General features: G+C 33.3%; 2 protein-coding genes across 12 annotated transcripts in view; one reads left to right on the forward strand and one right to left on the reverse strand.

The window, feature by feature from the left end:
* LOC145289039 (uncharacterized) overlaps nucleotides 1-26,087 on the forward strand; it is a 232,093-nt gene that overhangs the window by 180,891 nt on the left and 25,115 nt on the right. The gene's annotated exons all lie outside the window — the stretch shown is intronic.
* The window catches only part of LOC145289182 (cilia- and flagella-associated protein 337-like), a 1,233,457-nt gene continuing 1,226,306 nt past the window's right edge, over nucleotides 18,937-26,087 (reverse strand). The window contains exon 27 of the mRNA XM_080136389.1: nucleotides 18,937-20,010. Within this exon, the coding sequence (XP_079992515.1) occupies nucleotides 20,005-20,010 (6 nt within the window). The 3' untranslated portion in view covers nucleotides 18,937-20,004. The remainder of the gene's footprint in view (nucleotides 20,011-26,087) is intronic.

Raw genomic sequence — 26,087 nt, forward strand, 5'->3', positions numbered from 1 at the left:
CGGTTCTCGCCAGATCACCGAAGTTAAGCAACGTTGAGCCTGGCCAGTACCAGATGGGTAACCATTTCGGAAGGCTAGGTGCTGTATGTACCTTCTGGGAAGGTTGGGCGTGGGGCCAGCACCCTCACCCTGTAAAAAGAACTCTTCGCTATAAAAGCCTCTACAAAGTTGTAGATGGCCTATGCCCCTCTAGGGGCTCAAGGGCTGTGTAAATCAGGAAGTTTCGTAAGTGGAACATTTTTATATAAATTCTAGGTTTTCACCTGACATTGATCTTGTCGGACTGTTCGGCCCTTTGCTGTAATGTTCTACTAAATTGATCCCTCAGTTTCAGGTACAGTAGCAGTCATTACAGATTACTAAGGTGTTATGTGCCCGGTGATAATTCACAGATAATAAAATGGACACTTCATTGTAAATAATTTATTAAAGAAATATTTAGTAGAACATTATAATTAAAGTGATCATCGACGTGAAGTTAAGTGTGTGTGTGTGTGTGTGTGTGTGAAAAGGAAAGGAAGTAATGTTTTTAAGAAAAGGATGAGATGGTTGACAAAGAAAGGCTTGTTGCTTGTATTATGTGCGTGTACATGAGTAAACAAACAGTTAAAATAAATGAAGAAAAGCAAAACGTAATTTGAATGCCAAACGAAAAAGCGTTGCAGATAAGTTTTTTTTGTTTTTTTTTTTTAAATTGACTTTCAAAAAAAAAAAATGTTTTTTAATACTATGATATATTTTTATATTAAATATATAAAAACATGCTAGTATTAGGTTAAAATGTTATCACAAAATTAAAAAACAATCTGTAAAGCAATTATTTAAAAAGAAAACGAAGAAAAAAATGAATATCGGCAGTGATAATTCCCATATAATAAAATCGTCACTTCCTTACAAAGAAAACAAAATAGTTTATTAAAGAAAAATTGAGTAGAACGTTATAATTAAAATGATATACAAAACCCGCATGTATTTGATTAAAATGCCATAGCAAAATTTCAAGTCAATTGCTAAAGTACCTTTTTAGATTACCTATTAGTAACATACGGACAGTTACATTTTTATTTATATAAATAAAACATTATGAGGATCCTACCTGGATCAGCCACCGTTTCAATATTAACATGTTAATTTAAAACTTCGACTCCTCATGATATTTATATTTTTTATTTATAAAAGTTCTACTCATGTATTGAGCGATTTTAAAAAATACTGATCTTTAGTTCATGTTATCAACATACTTGAAGTTATATATGTAACAAAGAAAAAATAAAATTTTGTAAATTAGAATTTAGTTAGCAAAATAATTACAATTTATACCATCGAATTTTTTGCTCGCCTTTTCAACCTTTAACCAATCCATATATTTTGGATTTTACCACACTTCTGCCTTTCTTCTTTGTGGAACATCCTTCATATACAAGGTGTCCCAATAAAATGTATACGCTCTTTAAATGACCATAAAACCAACATTTCTTTCTTATAAGTTTCATACATCAAAATACTGTGAACAAATATAGAAACCAGCTAATTATCGAAAGTGTTCAAATTATTGGCTATTGTGGTCCATGAACAGCTGACAATGCTCACTAATTGAATCGAAAATGTTCCTAATCAGTTCAATTGGTATGTTGACACATCTTTATTACAATGGCTGCTTTCAACTCGTTCATTGTAGCTTGTTTTGTGGTGTGAACCCCGTGCTTAACACCCCTCCCCTGCACTCCAAAAAAGAGAAAACTCCATGGGTGTGGGTCAAATCTGGCGAGCGTGGACAGTACTCGATACTTCCTCTTCATCCTAACTATCTGTTTCGCAGATGACTATCAAGATATGCTCTTATGTCATGATGATAGTGTGGGAAGTGCCATGCTTTATTGTGAAACATCTTTTTAGCAAGTTGAGATAATTTAAAGAGTGTATACATTTTATTGGGACACCCTGTATATATTTATATATATATTCTGCTATATTTTTTTAAAATACATTTCTCATTTTTTGAAGTTTTTAATTTATGTGCTAACCAGCAAACTTATAGTCAGTTTATAAATATTATTTTGCTAATTATTTTTCCTTTAAGGATTCTTTAAAACTCCATGGAATAAGGAAATAATAATGTTCAACTTCTATTCCTTGTGTCAAACAATAAATGTTGTAAGTTCTAATTTTAAAAAATTCATATTTTCTTCATGTATCATTGCTCTATCATGAATATTGAGCATTTTTATCTGGTTAGGATTTTCCTATAAATATTAGTATTAATATTGATATACCCATTTCAAGTTTTCAAAATTATTCATTTTATAAACTTTAATTTCTGAACTCTGTGTATGTGTGTGTGTGTGTGTGTGTAACCATTCCAAGGATTTAAAAACAGGACAGTTGTTAAATTATACACAAAGTAAACAGCTGATGATGCCTGTTTTTTATTTAAGGTAAAAGTTTCTTTTTATTTCACTGTTATATAGTTGAATTTCCTTTTGTAATTGTGAATTTTCTAACTGTTATTATGGAAGTGCTAAATTTTTTATAAGTTTAATTTTTATATTTTTATAAATAATTCAGATTCATAATACTTCTATATGTATAAAAAGCAAAATGTGTGTTAGTGTGTGTGCATTTTTTTGTGTATGTCCAGCAAAGGCTTTTGCCAGGGGGGGGGGCTCGGGCTCGGTGTGGTCACTCATTCTTAAAACTTTTTATATGCTTCCTAGATTATAATATCTACGATTTATTAAGGAAGGCCACGTCTATCTTTTATTTGAATGACTTTTACACGCTATTTTTGCGGTATTTCTCATTCTCCGCATGTTTGTTTAGCTTTTCTGTATATAAGGGAAACTGAATCTGTTTACAAAGGAGTCTCCTCGGCACTCGTGCCGGGAAATCCAAAAAAGGAATCTGCTTTGATCAATGCAGGGGGAAACCCCCTTATATCAGACAGTTGGTATTTATTTGGACACTCCCCTTTTTAGGGGAGCTGGTTTTCCCCAAGATCTTGGGAAAACTGGCTTGCAGCCAAAGTTAAGTTTCCCCTATCGCGTTATGTTTGACCTCATTAAATTTACACACCTGTCACTGAACTTTTCAATCGTTGAATTAGAATGATTTTCACTTCCTTTCTCGTTGTGGCCGAGCAGTAACGTGTCGGGTTTTGTTCCCTTTCTTTTCCACCTTTGCATCAAGGTTTCGGATTCGAGCCTACCACCTTACCAAAACTTTTTTTTTCTTTTACGCCCACAAACACCCAGGCAACGCCAAGCACCCACGCTAGTTATATATAAAATTTACAGACAACTGTTTAATTGTTTACGACTCATCAGTGTGGCTAGATGCAGCAAGTTTATCCATGATGAGAATCGAAACTCAAAAACCAGATTAAAAAAGCCAGCTGCTGAGAGTAGAAATCATAACACCTTTTTTTTTGTTGTTTATGTTGTACGCTACTAATAACCAATAAGAAATCAATCTGTTAAAAATGCTTAAATTGTAAATATACATTTGTCTTTCTGTTTCTTTTTTCTTTTCTTTTTTTCTTTTTTTTTTTTTTTTTTTACAAAGGAGACCTCATTTATCAAGGCCCATGGGCCACTCAAGGATTATTTTCTGCTCCTTTCATGTCTATATAAGATTACTTTTCAACATTTTAGTTCTCTTGTATGACAGATAAACAGCAATCGAGGGCTGTTTTGTATCAGATATAATTTATGGAATCAGTTACTGAAATATCTATAAAAGTGAAAGTGTGTGTCTGTTTGTGTACATTTCCCGACCAAACTACTCTGTTAATTTTAAGTCTACAGACTTGAGATTTGGGAAAATCGTTTTAATCGGTTTTTAGCCAGAAATTTGGCTGTCAAGGGGTCAAAGTTCAACGATTTGACCTTTGAAAACTCAATCAAACTCCTCCACCAATTTTAGGTCTGAACACTTGAAATTTTAGATGTGGGTTACTTAGACATGGATCAAACTTTTTAATTTGATTTGAGCCCAAAACAATAAATTGGGGTTAAAGTTTTTAAAAATTGACCTGCGATCGCTACCAAATTACTCAGCCAATTTTTAGTCTAAACATTTGAAATTTTACATAAAGTGTATTCAGACATTAGGCAAACTTTTTAATCGATTTTTGGCCGAAAATTTGGCTGCCAAGGGGTCAAAGTTCAAAAGATTGACCTTTGCAGTCTCAGGCAAACTATTCAGCCAATTTTTGGTCTAAACATTTGAAATTTTACATAAAGAGTATTCAGACAGGCAGCAAGCTTTTTAATCAGTTTTTGAGTGAAAATTTGACTGCCAAGAGGTTAAAATTGAAAGAATTGACTTTTGCAGACTCTATTAAACTACTCCGCCAATTTTAGGTCTAAACACTTGAAATTGTAGATGTAGACTACCTGGACACAAGTCACTTTTTAATATATACATACATATGCACATAAAGTTATGAACAGTATATAGGGTCCGAGCAAAGCCGGGGTGAACTACTAGTACTTTATAAATTTGTTTCCTATCTGTTAATATGAATAATGGAATTAAACTTTCAGTTTAGGAAATATAATTAATGTATTTATAAAAAAAACTGCATTTCAAAATTTGAGAAAACTTGAAAGTCTACAGAAATAGCATGAAAAGAATGAGTCAGAAATTGATTTATTTTTGCTACAGAAATAACAAGATTTGAGAGAAGAAAAATGTATTTTGATGAAATAAAGCACGTCCAAAAATGCATGTCGCAATTTTCCTCATTTTTATAGTTACAAAACCAGCAAACATATCAGTGTTACATGATAGCAAGCCATTACAAAGAATGAGGAGAACATGCGAAAAATGTGTTGCGTATTGTTCTAACATTATTTGTGCATCGTGATGAATGCCGCCTTTTTTTTTAAATCTTTTTCTTAATAAACATTTCCTGACGATGACAGGAGTCTTGGTTGAAGCGGCATTTTTAAAGAACGATGTATGATTTATTTTTGTATGCCTCCATTCGCTCTTTCTCTAAAAATGCTATGCAAACACCAAAAAAGAAATCGACAGTCAAGAGGGCATGGGTCCTTATGGCGAAGAAGCACATTTAAAATTAGCATGCAGAGATGTAGTTGATAATATGCTATGAAACAATGAAGAAAAGAAAAACTGCATGTTATGCAAATAATATTGAACATTGAACTCTTTAAATATTTTCAATATTGAGCATTGAACTCTTTAAATATTTTCAATATTGAACATTGAAGTCTTTAAATATCTTCAAAGATAAAAGAAAGTATTTTGTGTGCATAAAGATGGCTGTCTTGTATTGATATCGATTTAAAAATATCAGAATGTATATTATTTTCCCTTGGATTATTTATTTATTTTTTTTTTCATCCTTTCTTAAACATTACAACTTACAATAAGTTCAACTTTGTTTAAGTATCTCATTTGAAAGATCCCAACATTCTTTATACCGTAATCATGAAATCAATCAAGATCAGATTGACAACTATTGTACATGTATTCTTTATATGCTCTGGCAAGTTGGTAACTCAGTTGCTATCTTCCAATGTCTATTGGATTTAATGCTAACTTTACTGGTTTTCTTGGTTTGGTTGTTTTATTTTATAGCATATCAATCCTTTTCAAGTAATTTAATGCTGAATCCAATAATTTGGGAAATTTTTTATGTTTTGTTTCTTCTGTTTTATAACATACCCACTCTTTTCAGGTTATTAAATGTTGAATCATTTTGGGAAAAAAAGTTCTTATGCTTAAAGTTCCCTATATCTTCAACTATTTATTCGTTGTGTTTAGTTTTGCTGCTTTGCAGAGGAAAAATTGTTTTTGACTTTGCATAACATGATTGAGTTTTGCAAAGGGAAAGGAAAAAATAACTTCAACGTTTGGTGTGTTTTAGATCAGGGAGCCAGTATCTTCAGACAACCTGATTTAATAGCACTAGAGGTTCTCTTGGAAAAATTACTAAGAAATTGTCCATAGTTGTTATTTCTGTTTAGAATCTTATGGTTCAATTCGATCAGTCAGGATTGTGCTTTTCAAAATTCTTGTTAACCAATTTATACATCAAAATCATTTGTAGATTTGAACAAACTTTGCACATTCCGCTTTTATTCGTCTACAAGCAGATATAGATTACAGACCTAACTAGAAGAATACCCATCTCAGGATGGATAAAATTTCCCATACAGAATAGTTTGGCACCACTTTTATGTTCCCTTATGAAGATTTTGAAAGAATACCATTTCAAAAACAAGTAGAAATATCAAGACAAAGCATTCTGATAATCCCTATAAACTATTTCAGATCAAATAGTTTTTTATTTTATTCATTTATTTTTTTTTTTTTAAGTTTCCGGCCTCAAATGACTCTTTAGAAGTTGATAGGCCATTAAACACAATCAACCAACTTATAGACATAGACACATACCTAACTTTATATTGCTAGAGATTAGTCATGATTGCATGGAACGTGAATAGATCTACATGTAGGATACTAGACATACACCCAGAATCTTGAAAATTTTTATTGATGGCTCATATTTCTTTGTGACTAAATGAGTTTAAAGGTTTGAAATAGCATGGAACTTTGTGAGACTGACTCTTTAGATTAGCAATTACTAAGTGCACATTTTCACTTTGAGCCAATGTGAAATATACCTTGGCAATCATGTGCTTTCGTTGTGAAGTGTAAATATGATTAGCAGGTACAATGAGTTGAACAGCAGATGACCTATGAGTCCACTACAATGTCATGTAAAAGGGGGATGATTGATTGGTTAGTTTAATCATGTGACAAATGTCTAGTGTTTTTTCTTCTGTAAGAATCTTGGTGACTCTGAGGAGATGGGATGCTTAGAACGTTAGTGAGGTTGGTTTGGCCAGAAACGGTTTTTAGCTAATGAAAATATGGAGTGCCATGGTTAACAAAATAAATTTGAAATTAAAATTGTTTGTGAAGTGTCACCCCCCTCCCACTTCCACAAAACATCAAGAAGCCATCTTCATTTGTTGTATGAAAGTTATGCAACAATATAAAACTGATCCAAGCAATATTTGACTGGAAATTTGTTTTTATTTGAATAATGTCCCATCAAAATCCAAATATTTCAAGTTTTTCAATATCAAATTTGATTTCAATGCCAAATTTAATGCCGTAAATGGCTGGAAATGCAAAAGTATCAAATTATGGAAAATAATGAAACATAATTAAATAACATGAAATCTATTATTAAATTGTTTGCAGATTTTCATTTCAAACCAATATTTTACAGAAAATTTTCATTTTTTTCAATTCATTCAACGCCACTTTTCGTTTAGTGGTCAGATCTTTCTAATATTATGCATGCTCACTCTCCAGTTTAGCAGATCAGTTGTCTCCAAATTTCACTCTCTGCAATGCTATTTAATCACTTACATCCAAGTTGTCTTTGGCCAGCCAACCTTCCTGCGATTCCAGGTATCCATGCTTCTGTAGCAAAAGGATAAATGTTTCACATGGTCATACCAGAATAATTGATTTATCGAAGATAATCTTCATGTTGTGGTGCAAGTGTAATGCTGTCAGCGAATCCTTTAATCTGATATGTTGGGTTTGGTCAAATTTTACATCGCAGATCCATCTGATCATGGATTTCTCATTGTATTGGATTCTGATGATAGAGGGCTGGGTTTAAAGCCCAGCATTCACTGTCATGTAGCATGATGCGCTTAACACAGTTGCTATACAAGTTATTCTGGATGTAGTCAGGAACAGTTTGTGATGTTATCAGCAGCAACAATTCACAAAATATCATCCAAGTTGTCTTCACTCTTGTGGCCGTACTATGTTCATATTCATCACCTGCACTCAGCAATTTCTTTGAAAATAGCAGAAAGAATCTACTACCTCCAGGATATTGTCATCTAACACCATCTCTTTCTGGGGATGACCATTAAAAGAATTCACCTGTCACATGCATTTCCTATACTTAAAGTTGGGGCATGGGGCTAACTTACCCTTTGGGTCACTACACTTTTTAAACAATGGTTACACTATTTTGTATTACTTTTAACTCTTTTGGCACTCGGAACAAGGATACAAACCAGTCCCTTAAGGATTGTAGACCAGAGCTACACATCATCACTTTGGTTTTAGATAAGTTCACCTTCAAATCCTTGACCTCCTAACCATTTTTCCATATTTCCAGTGTATTCTTCAACTATTCCAAAGACTTGGCAATGATAACTAAGTAATAAGCATCGAGTAATTTCCATGGGCAGCACAACCGAAAGAGTAGTGGTTGATGGGGAGAAATCAGAAGCTCATAATATTTATGCTGAAGACTCTCAGGAGTCCATCCTGGATTCTACTCTCTTTCTGATCTGCATCAGTGATCTTCCAAATCACATCCTTAGATCATTCGTAGACATTTATGCTGCTGACATTACCATCTATAGCAGCACATCACATCAAAGGCCGTAAACGGCCAAGTTCTCTCTGATTATCTCTCCTCTGATCTTGAGCATGTGGTACAATGGGGGGGAGAGAAGTAGTCGGTTACTTTTAATGCATCTAAAACCAAGCTTCTATCTTTACATCAACGTTCTGATCCCTGTCTGGCATCAATTGAAATTAATGGTTCTCATCTTGGGGAGGCTCCATGTTTTGACAAGCTTCTGGGCTTGACCTTTACTCCTGATCTGAAATGGAATGCAGACATCAAATTCATTGCCAACATCACTGGAAAAATGGTGAGATCCTTCTATCAATCCAATAGATATCTATCTGCTGATGCAATTCTCTACCTATATAAGAGCCAGGTACGTTCAAGGATGGCGTATTGTTGCCACATCTGGGCAGGAGCTGCTAGAAAGATCTTATCCTGCCTTGACAGAGTTCAAAATAGTAGCCTAGTGAGGGATGCTCTTTTGTCTTCCCTGCAACTTCTTTCTTATAGAAGAGACGTTGCGAGCCTGTCTCTGCTTTATCGTTATTTTCATGGCAAGTGGTCGTCTGAGCTCCAATCTATGCCCCCCCTCGCCATACATTCACAAAAAACATCTGTGCTTAAACCTAAACTCCATGAACAAAGCTTCTTTCTCAGAACTGCACATCTGTGGAACTCTCTTCTGTTTGCCTGCTTTCCAGCTGACTACAATATGGTCATCTTCAAGTTCAATGTAAACAAGTTCTTGATGAGTCGTCCTTCTTACCAAATTAACTATGTTATTCCTTTGACTACTGTACACTGTTTAACCCTTATCCTCGAGTGGCCTTTGTAAGTGGTGATTCCTTTGTAAAAAAAAGAAAAAACAAAGTTCTCTAAGACTATGATGAAACGTAGACAGTTAACAACAGATCCCCGATGAATTCCAATTCAATTGCAAAAACTTTAGTGAAAATCTCCATGAGAATGTTGATACTGAATTTTGAATCTTCAAAACTTGAAGTACATGAGTGACCTAATGGATATTGCTGCAGATTATGAAAGTACCTATTTAAACCCAATTGGATCTGTTGGGTTCAATTGCACACTAATACTATTGATAAAATCATAAGCCCAGAATCCGTCTTCTCTATCCCTATCCCTATCCCATCAATGGTTAAAATGTTAATGTGTTTTAATGAATCCTTTACAACAAGTATTGTCTCAGCTTTAACGCGAAACGTGTTGGAATGCCATAAACAACCAAACCAAAAGTGGATATACGCACACATTGCTTGACTGTCAGCCATAATAAAGATTTAAAAATCATTCTGACATTAAAAGTTTAGTGCAATAATTAGAGACCATTAAATGTCGAGAATTCTATTCACAGACTCATTAGACAAAACACCTGTGAACATTGGTTGTATATTCATGTTCAATGCCATTGAAATCAATCGATATTTTGAATTGCAGTTTTCATCATTTAAATATATACATTAAATTGCACTTTTTAAGTTTATAATTAAAGTTTACATGGGAAGTATTTATAATAAAGTTTCAGTTTAGAGGGAATGAGGCTGGCCTAATTGATACTATCTGTCTAGTAAAGTAGTTAAACCTAAGGATCTCTAACTTATCTTTGTAAACGAGTATTTCTTTCTTTCACAAGTCCGTTTTCGTTGTGTATTTTCTAATTTTAATATTTTAAAGCTCACATACTGTTATAATTTTGTAATGTTTGTGTTGAATGATTAAAGAAATAATTTAATTTGTTGATTTAGTTAATTTCTTAAATGTTTAATCAAAAGGGTGAATACAGGATTGACCTAATGGATGTCACCGCAAACTTTGAAATCGGATAAACTGATTCAAAATCCTATTAGATCTATTGTATTCAATTATGCACAAATATCATTGAGAAATCTATGAATCTGTAATCTCCCTCTTTCGCTATGATTCAAATATTGAGTTATATAAAATTGACACAATATTGTTTCATTAAAGGGGTTGAATGTTGCAAAAGGACAAACGAAATCGTAATTAAGAATGAATTAAATTACGTGAAAACTGGGACAAAGAAATGACTTTTGTTGGCAGAACTGAGTCCAAATGCGATTCGACAGACACTTCGTTGATTGTTCAGAGATTAAAACATCTGACTGACTTCTTCATAGCCTTTGATTACCTCCGACTTTGCAACCATACAGCAAACAAATTTAGCCAGTTTGCTTGAACCTGTCGGCAACATGTTCTAATATTAATTGCTATTATTAAATTCTTGTATCATTTTCCTAATAGCAAATACAGAGTAATTAGTATTACCTTATTCAAGCTAAGCTTCTTTGGGTCAAGTTATAAGATTGAAAAAGAGAATAAATTATCACAAATGATGAATTATTTATTTTTTTTGTTTCAACTTAAATTGAATAATTTGCTGTTAGTTTTCTTAAATTCTTTCTTTACCTATATTGCATCGTTTTTTATCAGTTGTAGTATTATATTGTAGTATTGTGGTATTGTATTGTAGTATTATATTGTAGTATTGTGGTATTATATTGTAGTATTGTATTGTAGTATTATATTGTAGTATTGTGGTATTGTATTGTATTATATTGTAGTATTGTGGTATTGTATTGTAGTATTATATTGTAGTATTGTGGTATTGTATTGTAGTATTGTATTGTAGTATTATATTGGGGATATTAAACCTCTTACTAAACTATAGTTTCAACTTTGTATTTTGACAAAGTGGGCAATGAATTTTTGTTGTGTTTATCAGTCTCTTCTCCACATTTATTTGTATACACTCACCGATAATAAAACGCATGAGCGCACATAAGTTTGAGAGAATTTGACTGCATACTAGACACCATCTGAAAGTCTCTGTAGTGAGGTTTGTCAGAACAACCTGGCATAAGGATAATTTCCTTCTACAAGTAAACCCTGACCAAATATTCAAAATAACAACGTATTCAAAGCCCAAATATAATCTTGGTGCTACCACATCAGGCTGTCTGAAGATATTGGCTTCCTGAGTCGAAATGCACCTAACATTGATGCTTTTTGTTTTTCTACTTCCTTTTGCAAAACTTAATCATGTTCTGCAAAACCAAAAACAATAACAACCCACCTTTTCCTTCTTCCTATTTCCCCTTTCTCTTTCTATCTCCTCTACTTCTTGACTGGTTTCCTAACTTAAAATGTACCAAACATTAATACTGTAACTATTTTCCCTCTCCCATTGCAAATCTCATGTTCTGCAGGGCAGAGAACAAAAACGATAAAATTCACTACAAAACAACCAAACCAAACACTACAAACTAGCGATGGAAGATACAAAGAGCTTAAAGAATAAAAACCTTCTACAAAATAACTGGATGCAACATAAATACTATTTAAAAAATAACTGGATTCGGCATTATATAACCTGAAAAGGGTTGATATGCCGTAAAACAACCAAACCAAATATGATCCCTCAGTATGGATAATCCACTCTGGCTAATGAGAAATGGTGTCCATTCTCCAAGTGATGTTGCATCAAGTAACAGCATAAAGCTGGATACTCCATCAGACTAGATGAATTCTTTTCCTGATAAAAAAAATGGTCAATTAGGGGAGAGGGAAATTAGTTTTCTTTACTTATTTACTCAATCAACATTTGAGAGATGTGACGAAAGTAATGCAAAACGTGACTTACACAAGCGACGATGCTTCTGTCTATCCTGGCGGAATCAAGGAAGAAAAAAAAACAACTTTTGTCTATAGACGGCTTATTAATATACATATATAAGAGATCAAAAGGGAAGATAAACTATAACATACTTAACTGGTCAATTGGGAGAGAGTAAAATGAGTGTTTTTCACTTCTTTACTAATTCAATGTTTGAGGGGAATCTTGGATGAACATTCGGATATCTGTTGATCTTAGGAAAGACTCTTCCTTGATTTCTGAGAACTTCAAATGAAACAAAATGCTTTTCCTATTATGGTTACGTATACATTGTATAAAATATCTTTCCCTGACTTTCAAATGTCTGCATGCATATTCACATGCAGCTCAATAACTATTTCTTACTAGCATTAATGTGTAAACTTATATGCTTGACATATATATATGTATATATATATATATATATATCGTGTGTGTGTGTATGTAAACAAGCTGATGGTTAGAGCACTGTTGCGACTGGCGAGTGTGGCTTTAATACACACTCGAGGAGCAATATTTACGGCACTGATTTGTGGTTCAATGGTGAGAGCTGCCGACTGCCAATGCGACGGTTGTAGGTTCGATCCATGGCTGGGGTAAGGTGTGTGTCTAGCAACACTGATGAGTTGTGATACAACGAAACAGTACTGTATGTGGATGACATATATATTTTCTATATACAGGGTGACCCAAAAACGGGCCCCAACTCTAATTATGCCCTATTTCTTAGTGTTTTGTTTGAATGAAATGAAACTTTGGTCATAACTAGTTTATTATATTCAAAACATCACATCAAAACACGAGGATCTTTGGCCTTTTTTTTCTCCGTTCTACAGCATATGTTCTAGATGGCCTCCATTTAGCTTTTGTTTTTTTTGGGGGTCACCTTGTATATATAAAAGGCAAAATGTGTTTGTGTATGTTTGTATGTCTCGCAAAAACTTTTGACAGAAGCAACAGATCCTCATGAGATCAGTATCGTTTTAAAGCTCAGCCCTTTGGACGAAAAATATCGAAAAATTGACCAAAAACATTCATTTTTTTCACCCTAAACTGTTTTCTACAAGGAGGAGTCTTTTTTTTTTTTTTCCGTTGCCATTTTTTGCAAGCCATTTTATCGGTTGGATTGACTTCGCTTAATTTTAACGTTCCGAATTTCCAATTGGACTGTAGAAACATCGGCAAAGACGTCACTTTTTTTTTTTTTTCCTTCGCGTTACAGATTAAAGCTTGCTTACCTACTACCACTTTTTTTCTCTCCACCCAAACTACCTTCTGTTGCTTCGCCCCCCACCCTTACTATTAATTTTTTGCCCCCCCCCCATACCCGGGGGGGTGTGTCCTTACTACACATCTGGGCGACGCTGGGTATCACCGCTAGTGTGTGTGTGTATATATATATATATATATATATATATATATATATATATATATATATATAAAATCTGTTTGATTTGTCAACTTAAATGCTATTGTGTTTGACTTTGAAAATCTAAAAAGAATGTTCATAATTTATGTATAAAAAACGAAAATCAAATGTAAATTGATGTAGAATTTAATTTCACAGTTTGATGAACGTTTGTACTTGTATCGTTTGAAGAATTTTTTTTCTGACAAACCATAGTTGTTAGAATTTAAAATGTGTGGTGTGCTTATAAAATGAAAAGAACGTTGAATAGTTTCCATAATTCGGTCCGTATCAATTTGATATACGGTTTCTTTTCACCATTAACAATTAACTCATGATACACTTGAAGAAGGTCAGAGGTTGCATCAATCAAAACGATGTGAGAACAACACCAAAGATGAAAGCAGTAGTCCGAACAATCCAATGCATATTATTACTCCTCATCTAAAAAATTTTTAGAAACATTTGATCGTTGGTTTCTCTAGGGCTTTTTTTTTATTTGGCCAGAGGAAGGTTAGTTTGGAAGTGAATTTCTAAAACCATCCAACACATGTCTGAATGTAAAACGGCTTTTAAAACGAATGTAATGGCGATTGTTATCACAAAATATATATTCTTCATTTTGTTAGAAATGTGAAATGTTGCTCATATTGCATTAAAATGCGTAATATTCTAAAATGATATTATAAATACCAATTTAGCTTTTTAAATAAAATTGTTGAAATGAGGAGGAGAGGAGTAAAGAAATTGAGTAGGAGTTACTAAATAAGTTGACAAGGAAATAGTCAAGGAAAACACTTTTTAGCGAAAATGCTAAAATATGTACAAATAGAACTTTGTTTAATAATAAAATGAAAGCAAAAATGAAAAGTTCATTACTGAAATGTTATTTTGTAAATTTATTTGCCTGGGAGGTTCTTTTTTTTTGGGGGGGGGGGGGTGTACTTCAAGTTTTCTTTAAGTATGCCCTTTTTTTACCCAAGTTTTAAGTATGCCCCCTTTTTTTTTTTTTTTTACATGGAGTTCACCACTTATCAAGGCCCAATGGCCACTCAGGGATAAGGGTTATTGTGTATACAGTAATCAAAGGGATAGTGTAGCAATAGAATTGGTAAGGTGTCATTACTTGGGGGGGAAACGGTTCATCAGGAATTTGTTTGTGTTGGACTTGAAGACATCCAGGTTGAAGTCGGGAGGGAAACAGGCAAGCGGAACAGAGTTCCACAGGTGTGCAGTTCTAAGAAAGAAGCTTTGTTCATGGTATTTTACCCAAGTTTTAAGTATGCCCCTTTTTTACCCAAGTTTTAAGTATGCCCCCTTTTTTACCCAAGTTTTTTTACCCAAGTTTTAAGTATGCCCCTTTTAAAAAAAAGGGGCATACTTAAAACTTGGGTAAAGTTTTAAGTATGCCCCTTTTTTTACCCAAGTTTTTTTACCCAAGTTTTAAGTATGCCCCTTTTTTTTTACCCAAGTTTTAAGTATGCCCCTTTTTTTACCCAAGTTTTTTTACCCAAGTTTTAAGTATGCCCCTTTGTTACCCAAGTTTTAGTATGCCCCTTTTTTTACCCAAATTTTTTTACCCAAGTTTTAAGTATGCCCCTTTTTTTACCCAAGTTTTTTACCCAAGTTTTAAGTATGCCCCTTTTTTTACCCAAGTTTTAAGTATGCCCCTTTTTTTACCCAAGTTTTAAGTATGCCCCCTTTTTTTACCCAAGTTTTTTTACCCAAGTTTTAAGTATGCCCCTTTTTTTTTACCCAAGTTTTAAGTATGCCCCTTTTTTTACCCAAGTTTTTTTACCCAAGTTTTAAGTATGCCCCTTTTTTTACCCAAGTTTTAAGTATGCCCCTTTTTTTTACCCAAGTTTTAAGTATGCCCCTTTTTTTACCCAAGTTTTTTTACCCAAGTTTTAAGTATGCCCCTTTTTTTACCCAAGTTTTTTTACCCAAGTTTTAAGTATGCCCCTTTTTTTACCCAAGTTTTTTTACCCAAGTTTTAAGTATGCCCCTTTTTTTACCCAAGTTTTTTTACCCAAGTTTTAAGTATGCCCCCTTTTTTTTTACCCAAGTTTTACTACAGTCTGATCTGGTCACTAAATGAAGCACGAATGAATAAAACTGTAATTGTTGTAAAGATGAAATTGTTTTCATCTTTATTTATATTAGATGCAAATCGGTTCCTAAAGTTTGTGTCTTTTAATACATTAGGGTTTGCTAATTATTTTAAAGTCACTTAAAATAATTTTCTATTCCAACAATTCAAATTCTTTTCAAATTTCGGATCTTCACAAAGTGATTCATTCTTTTCGAGTGCAATTACAAAAGATTAAAAATGGAAGAATTGTTTAAGAATAATCCGAAATCCATTCTTTTAGATTTTATAATTATATTTTTTTACTGTTTTCAGGTTTTAAATAATTTTAGATTATATCAGCATTTATTTTTTCAAAACAGAAAAAAATAGTTTAATAATTTGATGAATCATTAATATAACTGAGACATACTCAACTGTAATAATATATATATATCCTAATGTTAGATATTAATCAATATTAAATAATCACACACACACATGAAGTAGTTATCGAATGCTGTTATTTAAGTTTCTGAATTTTTAGATGAAGATTGATTATTCAGGTTTTTTTTTTTTTTTTTATTACATTTTCACCCCAAACAAGGCACATTGACACTTTGGTGTAGGGGGCTACTATCAGGGGAAACAACTACTGGGGTACTATGTAGAGATTTGGGCAGCAAGAACTGTTCTCATTTTGAGTGATTTTCAGAACGTTTAAGTAGATGTAAGCTCCGATCTTCTTCAGGTGTATCTTGACAAACGGGAATTTGAAGATTAGAGGGTTACATCGCCGAAAACGTGAAAATAACGCTCAAGATGAGAACAGTAGTCTAAATAATATGAATTATTAATTGTAGTTTTTAAATGTAAACAAATTTTTGTGTCTATATTAGTTTCCCCTCCCTTTTTACACGTTGTGCTGTTTTATTGCTCGATTTATGTATTATACATGAAAAGAAAAACTTATTCTTATCCTCATCCATATGAAGTACTCTTCTTTATTCTTATTTGGATTCATCGAACTACTGTTCTTGAGTATCATTTTCACAACGTTTCAGTCGATATAACCACTGACCTTCTTCAAATAATAGATAATATATAAGTAAACAATAATAATTATATATATATATATATATATATATATATATATATAGTAATAATAATTAATAATGAATAAAAATATTTACAGTTAAAAATAAAATAGGTTAAGGCTTCTAAAATTCATACTAGAACTGGCGCAGTGGTTAGAGTATTTAGCAAAAATGCATTGTTAAAGTGTCATTTTCTTAAAGGTTCAATTCTGAGTGTGGGCAACCGAAAAAATATGGTTGCGAATTACCTAGGACCCCTATTCAGTCATGGCTGACAGAATGAGAGCATACTACTCCTGTGAAGAAAATAAAGGGTTCAGATCAAAATTCCGTTCAGATTCCCGAGTTTGACAAGATACACCTGAAGAATGTCGGAAACCTTGTGAAAATGACAATCAAGATGAGAACAGTAGTTTGATACATCCAAATAATATGAAGAACCAATCCTCATCTCAAAAATTCAGAAATGTAATCGTGTTCTTTAGTGTGTTTTTTTTTACTTTTTTTCTCAATATACTAAATTAAATATGGTCTTATTATGAATCCTTTAATGTTTGCAAACTGTTACTTATCTAAACTGACCACTTCCAGTTCATCGGTTTTCGATAAGAGAAAAAACTACTTTTACTCAGTTGCAAGAGACTTTTCTTTATAAACTATATGAAAAGACTGAATACGTGTGACATGACAGTGTGAAAGCTGCAAAATCGCTTGTAGTGTATTAAGCATGAAAATATTATTAGATCCAAGTTATTATATTTGAAAAAATATGTTCAAGCCTTTAAAATAAAAATTCTTAAGTGATTGCAAAGCCGTCGAACATTCAGATTGATATATGAATAGTGAAATTGAAAAGATAAAGCAGAAGGCAAGGGTGCATGTAATTTTTTTTTAAATAATATATAAAATAAGAGGCAAATATCTATTGTTTTGGTCATATATATGCTTTTCAACACTAGTCACAATTGAAAAGATTTTAGCAGCCATTTGCAATTATTCAGAAAAAAATAATCTAAAAATCTTTATTCAAATAACATAGAAGAAAAAAAACTAAAAAAAATAGGCTAGTTCGAATCAAATATTGATGTCAGAAATTATTTAGATGATCTGATTTTGATAAAACACATGTGGATAAATATATTTTGTATATGCATAAATAAAACCTGGAGTGATAATCATCGTTATAACTATGGCATGTGTGGATGACCTCAAACCACATTTTGAATACTAGCTGAAGTACCCGGCGTTGCCAGGTTGTATATGATATATTTGAATATTTTGTCCTCCTACATTATAATAAAATAGATTAAATAAAACAAATTCATAATGGTGAATACATGTTTTTTGTTATGAAAATCATATTCAGGGAAATTAACTAAGCAAAATGTCATTTTAAAAATAATGGGCAGCAGAACTGAGAATTTGACCCCTGTCGTTCAAGATTTCCTTAAACGTATTAACTGTATTTATCTTTGGTCGTGATGGATTTCATTACAATGAATTTTGAACTTTGTTATGAAAACTGCAAAATGTGAAGAAAGGAATTTTACTCAAAATCTAATAATTACTTACCATTTTTCGTAACTAATAAATTATATTTTGTATGAAAATAAACGTCTAATTGTCTTATAATTATTTGAATGCAGTAAACATTTCAGAAAAATTTTCTAAAATAACAACAAAACAGAACCACAAATACACATGCGAAAATTTGCAAGGACATTTTTATCAGAAAAATACAAAATAATAAAAACGCAAGCATTCTGAAAAATTACATTTTTTGTTTGAAATTAATATTTGTTTATCGAATCGATAAATGAATAACATGTATATAGGCATGTTTTCGTATATCTCTATATAAATAAAATGAACTCATTTTTTCCCCTCCGACTTTGACATTTATAGGACTGCACCTGTATACATTTGGTGCAGCCGTATTATTCGCAAACTGAATCGCGACATCTGTCGTATGTTATAGGCTTATTAGCTGTCCAGTATCTTGCTGATCAGAGTTTCCTATATTCTGTCTGGTGAGAGCCCACTGTAAAAATCGGTTACATTTAATGGAAGTAGTAAAGTATACTCTCTCTAACAAATTCATCCTACCACCGCCACTCACTTACACCGTTCCAGAACGTTCACAGGAGACATTTAAAACCAATCACCGGTTACAATTTATCTAAAAACTGGTCTGGACTTACGCTGAAACGAACCACGGTTACTTTGCCATTGAATAGCATAAAACATAAACACAATTTATAAAGCATTTATTATAATAAAATTAAATTAAAACAGACCACAATCCGTTACCTGGAATTGAATTCACTTTACTTCGATTTCGTTATAACCCGCATGGTTAGAGTTTTATGAAAACCTGGATTTACATTTACGTGAAACGCAACACAATTACTTTCACAAACACAACTTCCGTTTTGCTCTTTCTTTCCGTTCTTTTATTTTCTTTCTTTCTTTCTTTCTTTGTAAGGACATGTTTTCGTTGCCATAGTAACAACTTTTTATCGACATTGTTTCACGGTTTATGAATATTGAAATAAAATACATTACTACACAATAATATCTCACTTTTAATCAGTTTTATCGACTTTTGAAAACTTTTTTTTAACTCTTTTTAAATGATAACGTTAATGTTTATTATTATTGAAATAAAATACATAACTACACATTATTATTATCTCACTTTTAATCACTTTCATCGACTTCTTAAAACTTTTCTTACTCTTTTTAAATGACGTTTTTTATCGACGTCTTCTTTTTTAAAAGCATTTTCTTAAAATGAATATTAAAATAATTTCCCAACTTTTTTTTTGTTTTTAGTTTTGTGTGTTGAATTAAACTTTTTTTTTTTTTTTTTTCATTATAATTTTTCATTACAACATTAGTTATCGACCCCGGTTCTTTGCCTGACAAACGACATCTGTCGGCGGTTCTTGAAACTAAATTACACGCATTAGCTCCATGTTACTGAAAGAAAATAACATTAATTCAATATCAGAAAAGAAAAAGTCGATAACATTGACACATAAACAGTAAAAAAAAAAAAAAAAATGTTAATAAATGTTTACTAATGTATTTTATTTCAATATTCAATATTCATAAACACTGAAACAAAAAAGTTGTTGATTGTTTTTTTTTTTGCAACAAGAAAAACAAGTCGACAATGGGAACATTATGAACAGTCTCAGGAAGACACTTCTGGTACTTTATTCTTTTGTTTTGATTTACTCAAAACTGCACACACCTCGAAACATCCGAGCAACGCCGGGTACCCCTGCTAGTATAATATAATGTCCGAAATTCTTATTTCTGAAAAAAAAAAAAAGAGAAAAAAATGCAGAGATTCGGAAACCTTAGAATTTTTGTACAAAATTAATATTTGTTTATTTAATTGGTTAAAGAATAAAGATGTAAAGAACTGTGTGTGTATATTTGAGTTAACGTCTGAAATTCTTGTCTTCTATAATATAAAACTTACCCGTCTGTTTAAATGTATGTATGTCTCATAAAAACTTTTGACAGGGGTGACGGATTTTCACGAGATCAGTATCATTTTGTAGCTCAACCCTTCAGGTGACAAATATCGAAAAATTGACCCAAAACATTAATTCCTTCACCCTCAACTGGGCACTTTTCTACAGGGAGGGGTTGCTTTTTTCGCCGATATTTTCGAAAGTTATCGCTTCTTTTCAATTGTCTAGCCTTAATTTAAATCTATGTCACTTCTGGTTTGGCTATGAGCACAACAGCTAATGCATTACGTTATTTTTTGTTTTTTTTCCCCACTTTCTTTTCCTCCTTCATGGTACGAGCCTGCCTGCCTACTACCACTTTTTTTTTTGCTCAACCAACACCCTTACACATACCACCACTTTCTTTTCTGCCTTTGCATCACGGGTTCGAGCCTGCCTGCCTACTACAACTTTTTTTTTTTTTTTTTGCTCAAAACACACCTACAAACACTCAGGCAATACCGGGTACCCAGACTAGTTATAAATAAAGGAAAAACAATGTGTGAAATTTTTAGTACTTTAAAAATAAAAGAAAATGCACACATTCAGAAATGTAAGAACTTTTGGTACTTGTGCAGTATACGCATGAAAAGCAAAAATTTCGGCTAGTGGGAATGGACATTTTGCATGTAAATTTGCCGATGTCTGTATGAGATATACATATATGTAAACAAAGATATTACTCACTATAAACCATCCTTGGTGCATAAATACTATTTCTTGAGAATTTCAGTGTTATGTGACCAGTAGTTTAAGGGTTTACCTGTTAGATATTTACACACACATACTATTTTATTTCTATAAATATTACAAGCTTGGAACAAAAATACATTTACCAAAACGACTAGATTCAGCATTAGATAAAAGGGGGAGGGTATACCAGAAAACCAACAAAAATTAACGATTAATACATAATTTCTCCTTTATGTTTACGGGAGATTAATTAATTTCTGAGTTTGAAAATGACATGCCACATTTTATAGACTAGTTTTACCTATTAAATATCTGTAGGCAACAGCCATTATTTAATGACTTCACGTAACAGTCCAGTTTTCGTTTTATGGATTCAAAAAAATCCTGAAAAGGCTATGGTTTCAATTTGGAATAACTATTATGGGTTAAAGGTGATCTTTTTTCAACTCATTCCCAGGTGAATTATTTCTGGAAAAATCTTTTCATTTTAAATCCAAAGCAAAAGTTGCACGTGGAAAAAGAAAAAAAAAGCACCCCCCCCCGTCACTATCAACGCTACAAGATTCTAGTGGTGGCTATTATTGCCATAATGATGCAACAAGCTGGGAAAACTTCTAGATTTGTTATTAGCAGATTTCATAATATAAGTATTTTCATAAAATATCTTGTGCCATTCCTCTCAAAAACTAAGTCATACTGAAAATAAGATATCTATCTATATATATAAAAGCGAAAATGTATGTATGTTTGTGTGTCTGCTAAAAACTTTTGACCGACGGAACAAAAATTCACAAACTTGGTATCATATTAAAGCCCCACCCTCCGGACGACAAATATCGAAAAATTAGCCCAAAAGGACCATCAGAAGTGCGTCAACTGATCGATTTTCTGCAGGGAGGCGCCCCCCAAAAAAGTGACATTTTAATGTTAAACATTACATATTTTTAAATCGATTTATAACTGCCCAAAAAAATACGGGCGCTAACTCTTCTACATAAAGTATACACGGGGCCGTTTATTTTGGGTCAACTTGTATTTAAAACCCGCTGAGTCATGTCACGTTATCTTGACGTCAGCAAGCTGTAATGGCAGTTTAATTAAAAAAAATTTGTTATCAGTAAAAAAAAATTTAACCCTCACACAAGCTAAACTATGAACTTCTACGCTATGACAACATTACCAAAGTTATTCGCACATTAAAAATAGTTAGATACGATAGTTAAATGAAAAATAACAAGCCAAAAATGTGAAATAAAAAAAAAAGACGCTTACAAAAAAATATTAACAATCGAAGTTTTTACAAAAAAAAAAAACAGCCAGACGCCATTTTCTTTTTTAGTAACACTCTTTAGAGTAAGGAAGACGAAGTGAGAGAGAGAGAGAGAGAGAGAGAGAGAGAGACATACACAAACGCAAACAGAGAGAGAGAGACAAATAGAGAGAGATGTCTAGACAGGAAACAAAATACGTAATTTAATAAACGCTAATGTGAAGTAAAACAAAAAAAATAAAATACTGCTACGTCATCTCGTAACGCTCCCGCGATGACCTCATTTAGTGGCTATCTGTCAATCAAACTTCTTTCACTCGCTTTATAAGCCTTATTTTAACACTATAATCAATTCCTCTTACTCTTGGACTAGACAGTTAAGTGGTTGGAGTTTGTTTCACCTCCGCGTCAAGGCTCCCAGGTTCAATCCAACCTCACGACCAAAACTATTTTTTTTTCTTTTACATCTTTAGACACGCGGGCAACGTTTCTTTATTTTGTTTTTTACTTCACTTATTCTTTAGTTTACTTCCCCCCCTCCCCTATACAACCAGCTTTTTTTTTTTTTCGCTGTTTTTTTTTTTCGCTGTTTTTTTTTTTTTTTTTTTTTTTGGTTTTTCCGATTTTTTTTAACATCGTTTCAGGGTTATTACTTATCCCCCCCCATACACACACCTACAAACACCCGGGCAACGCCGGGTACCCCCCCCCCCGCTAGTCTCAAGTAAATCTAGAATAGGGTAAATGTGAGATGTAAGGAAAATAGATATACAGGGGTGGGGAGTATATTTTGCAACAGACATTTTATCCATTATAGCTTTTTTTTTCTTTTCAGAATTTACTTTTGATTACATCGTGAGTTTTTGACTTAAAGTTGGTTGAAAGCTCATATAATAAACAAAGTTTCCACATGAATTTTGGACATTTTTTATTTACCTTACAGTCTTTTGGACAGAATGACTAACAAATTTAATAAGACGTATAATGCTTATTATATTCAATGAAATATCGTAGAAAGAATGAAACTTCCCAACTACATTATCTATACATATAAAAGGCAAATGCAGCGCATGCATTTTTGTATGTCCAAGAAAGGCTTTTTTCGCCAGCCTTCTTGGGGGGGGGGGTACTATGTCTTAGAACTGTTTATATACCCCCCCCCTAGATCATAATATGTACGATTTGCGAACGCGCGTTTTGATTTATTTACGTCGACTTTTATAAAATTATTGCTAATTTGGCTTCCCATGTGTTCATTCGGCTTTTTTGTATAAAAGCGAAACTGATCTGAAGCGAAGATGTGGTTCCCGGCACAAAAGCTGAGAACGTCCAGAAAGCAATGGGCGTTTGATCAATGTGGAGGAAACTCTTTATATCAGACAATTGCTATTCATATGGACACTCTCCTCTGTATGGTGAGCTGGTTTCCCCCCAACATTTTGGCAAAACAAAAAGTTGGGAAACAAAACCAAAATAACTACGCTGCAGTAAAAGTTCACTGTGGGACTGGCATGATCATTAAAATCGCGTACCGGTCAATTTAATTTTTTCATCATTAAATTTTAACTTTGTTTAATTACTCTCCCTTCATGGGCGAGTGGTAAGTTGTCAGTTTTTTTCAGACTTTCTTTTCCACCTTCGCCTGAATGTTCCGGGTTCGATCCTACCTACTTACCAAAACGTTTTTTTTGTAACCCCCCCTTCAACACACACACACACCTACAAACACCTGGACAACACCGGGTACCCTCACTAGTCTATCTATAAATATAAAAGCGAAAATGTGTGTTCGCTTTTTCTGTATGTCTACAAAAGGCTTTTCTCAGAGAAGCTGTCAGTCGGTTCACAACTTCTTAAAACTTTTTATATCACATGTAAATCGTAATATCTCAGAGTTAACAACGGAGCTCGCCTGTCTATTTAATTTGCTCGACTTTGGGAAGATAAATATTCAACATTTGTCGCTCGCCGCATGTGGGTTAGTCTTTTTCCTATAACATCTTGGGAAAATAAAAAAAAAAAAAAGCGTTCCCGCATTAAATGAAATACTATTCCGCAGTCAAACTTGACCTCATTAAGTCATTAAAACGTGCACCTGCCAAATCCAAGTAATTAAATAAATTCAAACGTGTTTCCGTTAGCATCTCGCGGTGGCCCAATGGTTAAAATCGTCGCACTCTTTTTTTTTTTTTTTTTTTCACACTTTAATTTCCAACTTTGCCTCAACGGTTCGGGTTCGATCCTCATACTTACCTACCAAAACATATTTTATTTTATTTTTAACCCCCCCCCCCCCGGAGTTTCCAAACACCCAGGCAATGCCGGGTACCTCTCGCTAGTATATATATAAAAAGTAAAATGTGTGTGTGTGTGTGCATTTTTCTGTATGTCCGGCAAAGGTTTTTTTCGCGGGAGTTCTCCAGATGGTTACTATGTCTTAGAACTTTTTATATACTCCTTAGATTATAATATCTATGATTTATGAAACAATGTTGTAAATATCTCTTATTTCAGTGACTTTTATCTTACAAAATTCACATTGTGAATTCGTTTTCTCTACTATTGCTACTGCTATGGCATGATATTTGACCTAGAAAACCATACATTGACATTCAACCACCTGGGATTTAAATGCTTATTCTCGACTGTTCTCAAGTCCCTACCTTTATGGCGTCATGCTACGTCATCAGACTATTAACTTCAAGGCTTCAGGTTCGAGCCTACCTCCCTCCCAAAACTTTTTCAGTTTTTTTAAATTTTTGTTCGTTTTTTTAATATTTAAACAGGGTTATTACTTATTATTTTTGTTTTGCTCTGACCACCCCCTTCCAACATACCTCCAAACACTCGGGCACCGCCGGCCATCCCTGCTAGTCTATATATATAAAAGCGAAAATGTATGTATATATATATACGCTTTTCCTCGATGTCCACAAAAGGCTTCTTTCAGAGAAGCGCTTGCTTGGTTCAGAACTTCTTAAAACTTTTTATATCATCTATAAATTGTAATATCTCAGAGTTACCCACGGAGCTCGTCTGTCTATTTAATTTTATTGACTTTCAAACGTTAATTATTCCACATTTCCCGCATCAGCACGCGTTACATTCGGTTTTCGGTATAAAAAAAAGCAAAACTCGACTCTAATCACAGGCCGAAAGCCAGTTGTCTCAAGAGAGCTAAGTAACGTTTGTTCAATGTCGACTTCGTCATATCAGACTGTAGCTTTCATTTCGCTCCTCCTAATAAACAGGGAGCGTGTTTTTAAAAACAAACAAACCGATTTATTCACCTCATTCAAAACTGTCCCGCACAAAATGCTAACTGCTGAATGCCTATCGCCGTCACGTCAATCAAAAACGCGCACCTGTTTTTTTTTTTAAACACTTTACTATTACTGCGTGTCGTGAAGGCTTCGGGGGGTTTTTTTCACATTTTCGGGGTTGTTTCACATACCCCGAAAAACACCCGGGCAACGCCGGGTACCCCTTGCTAGTCTAATATATGAAAGGCAAAATAGGTGCAAGCGTATTTGTATGTCCACGAAAGGCTTTTTGCGTCAGGGTTCTTGCATTAGTTAGATTCCGGGAGAAGTTTTCTTATACTTTCTAGATCATAATATCTCAGATTCAAAACAGACACAGCTTCTTTTATTTTTTTTTTGATCGAGTTTTAAAAAGTTCCTGCCATCCCGTCGTGTCAGCTGTTTGCTTGTCATTTTCATATTAATAAAGCAAAGCTAATCTAACGCAACCGCTTGGCATTCCTTTCGGGTTCGTATCTGTTCTGTAATTTGTCCTTGGTTAATGTAGGGGAAACACTTCATGCTGAGACAATTACTATTTATTTGGATAATGCCAGAGTGCCCCCCTTTTTTGGGGGGTGGGGGGTGCTTTCCCCTACATTTAAAACG

The sequence above is a fragment of the Euprymna scolopes genome, chromosome 2 (assembly GCF_053919585.1).
Source record: "Euprymna scolopes isolate OS-2025 chromosome 2, ASM5391958v1, whole genome shotgun sequence".
In the NCBI taxonomy this organism is placed as follows: Eukaryota; Metazoa; Mollusca; class Cephalopoda; order Sepiida; family Sepiolidae; genus Euprymna; species Euprymna scolopes.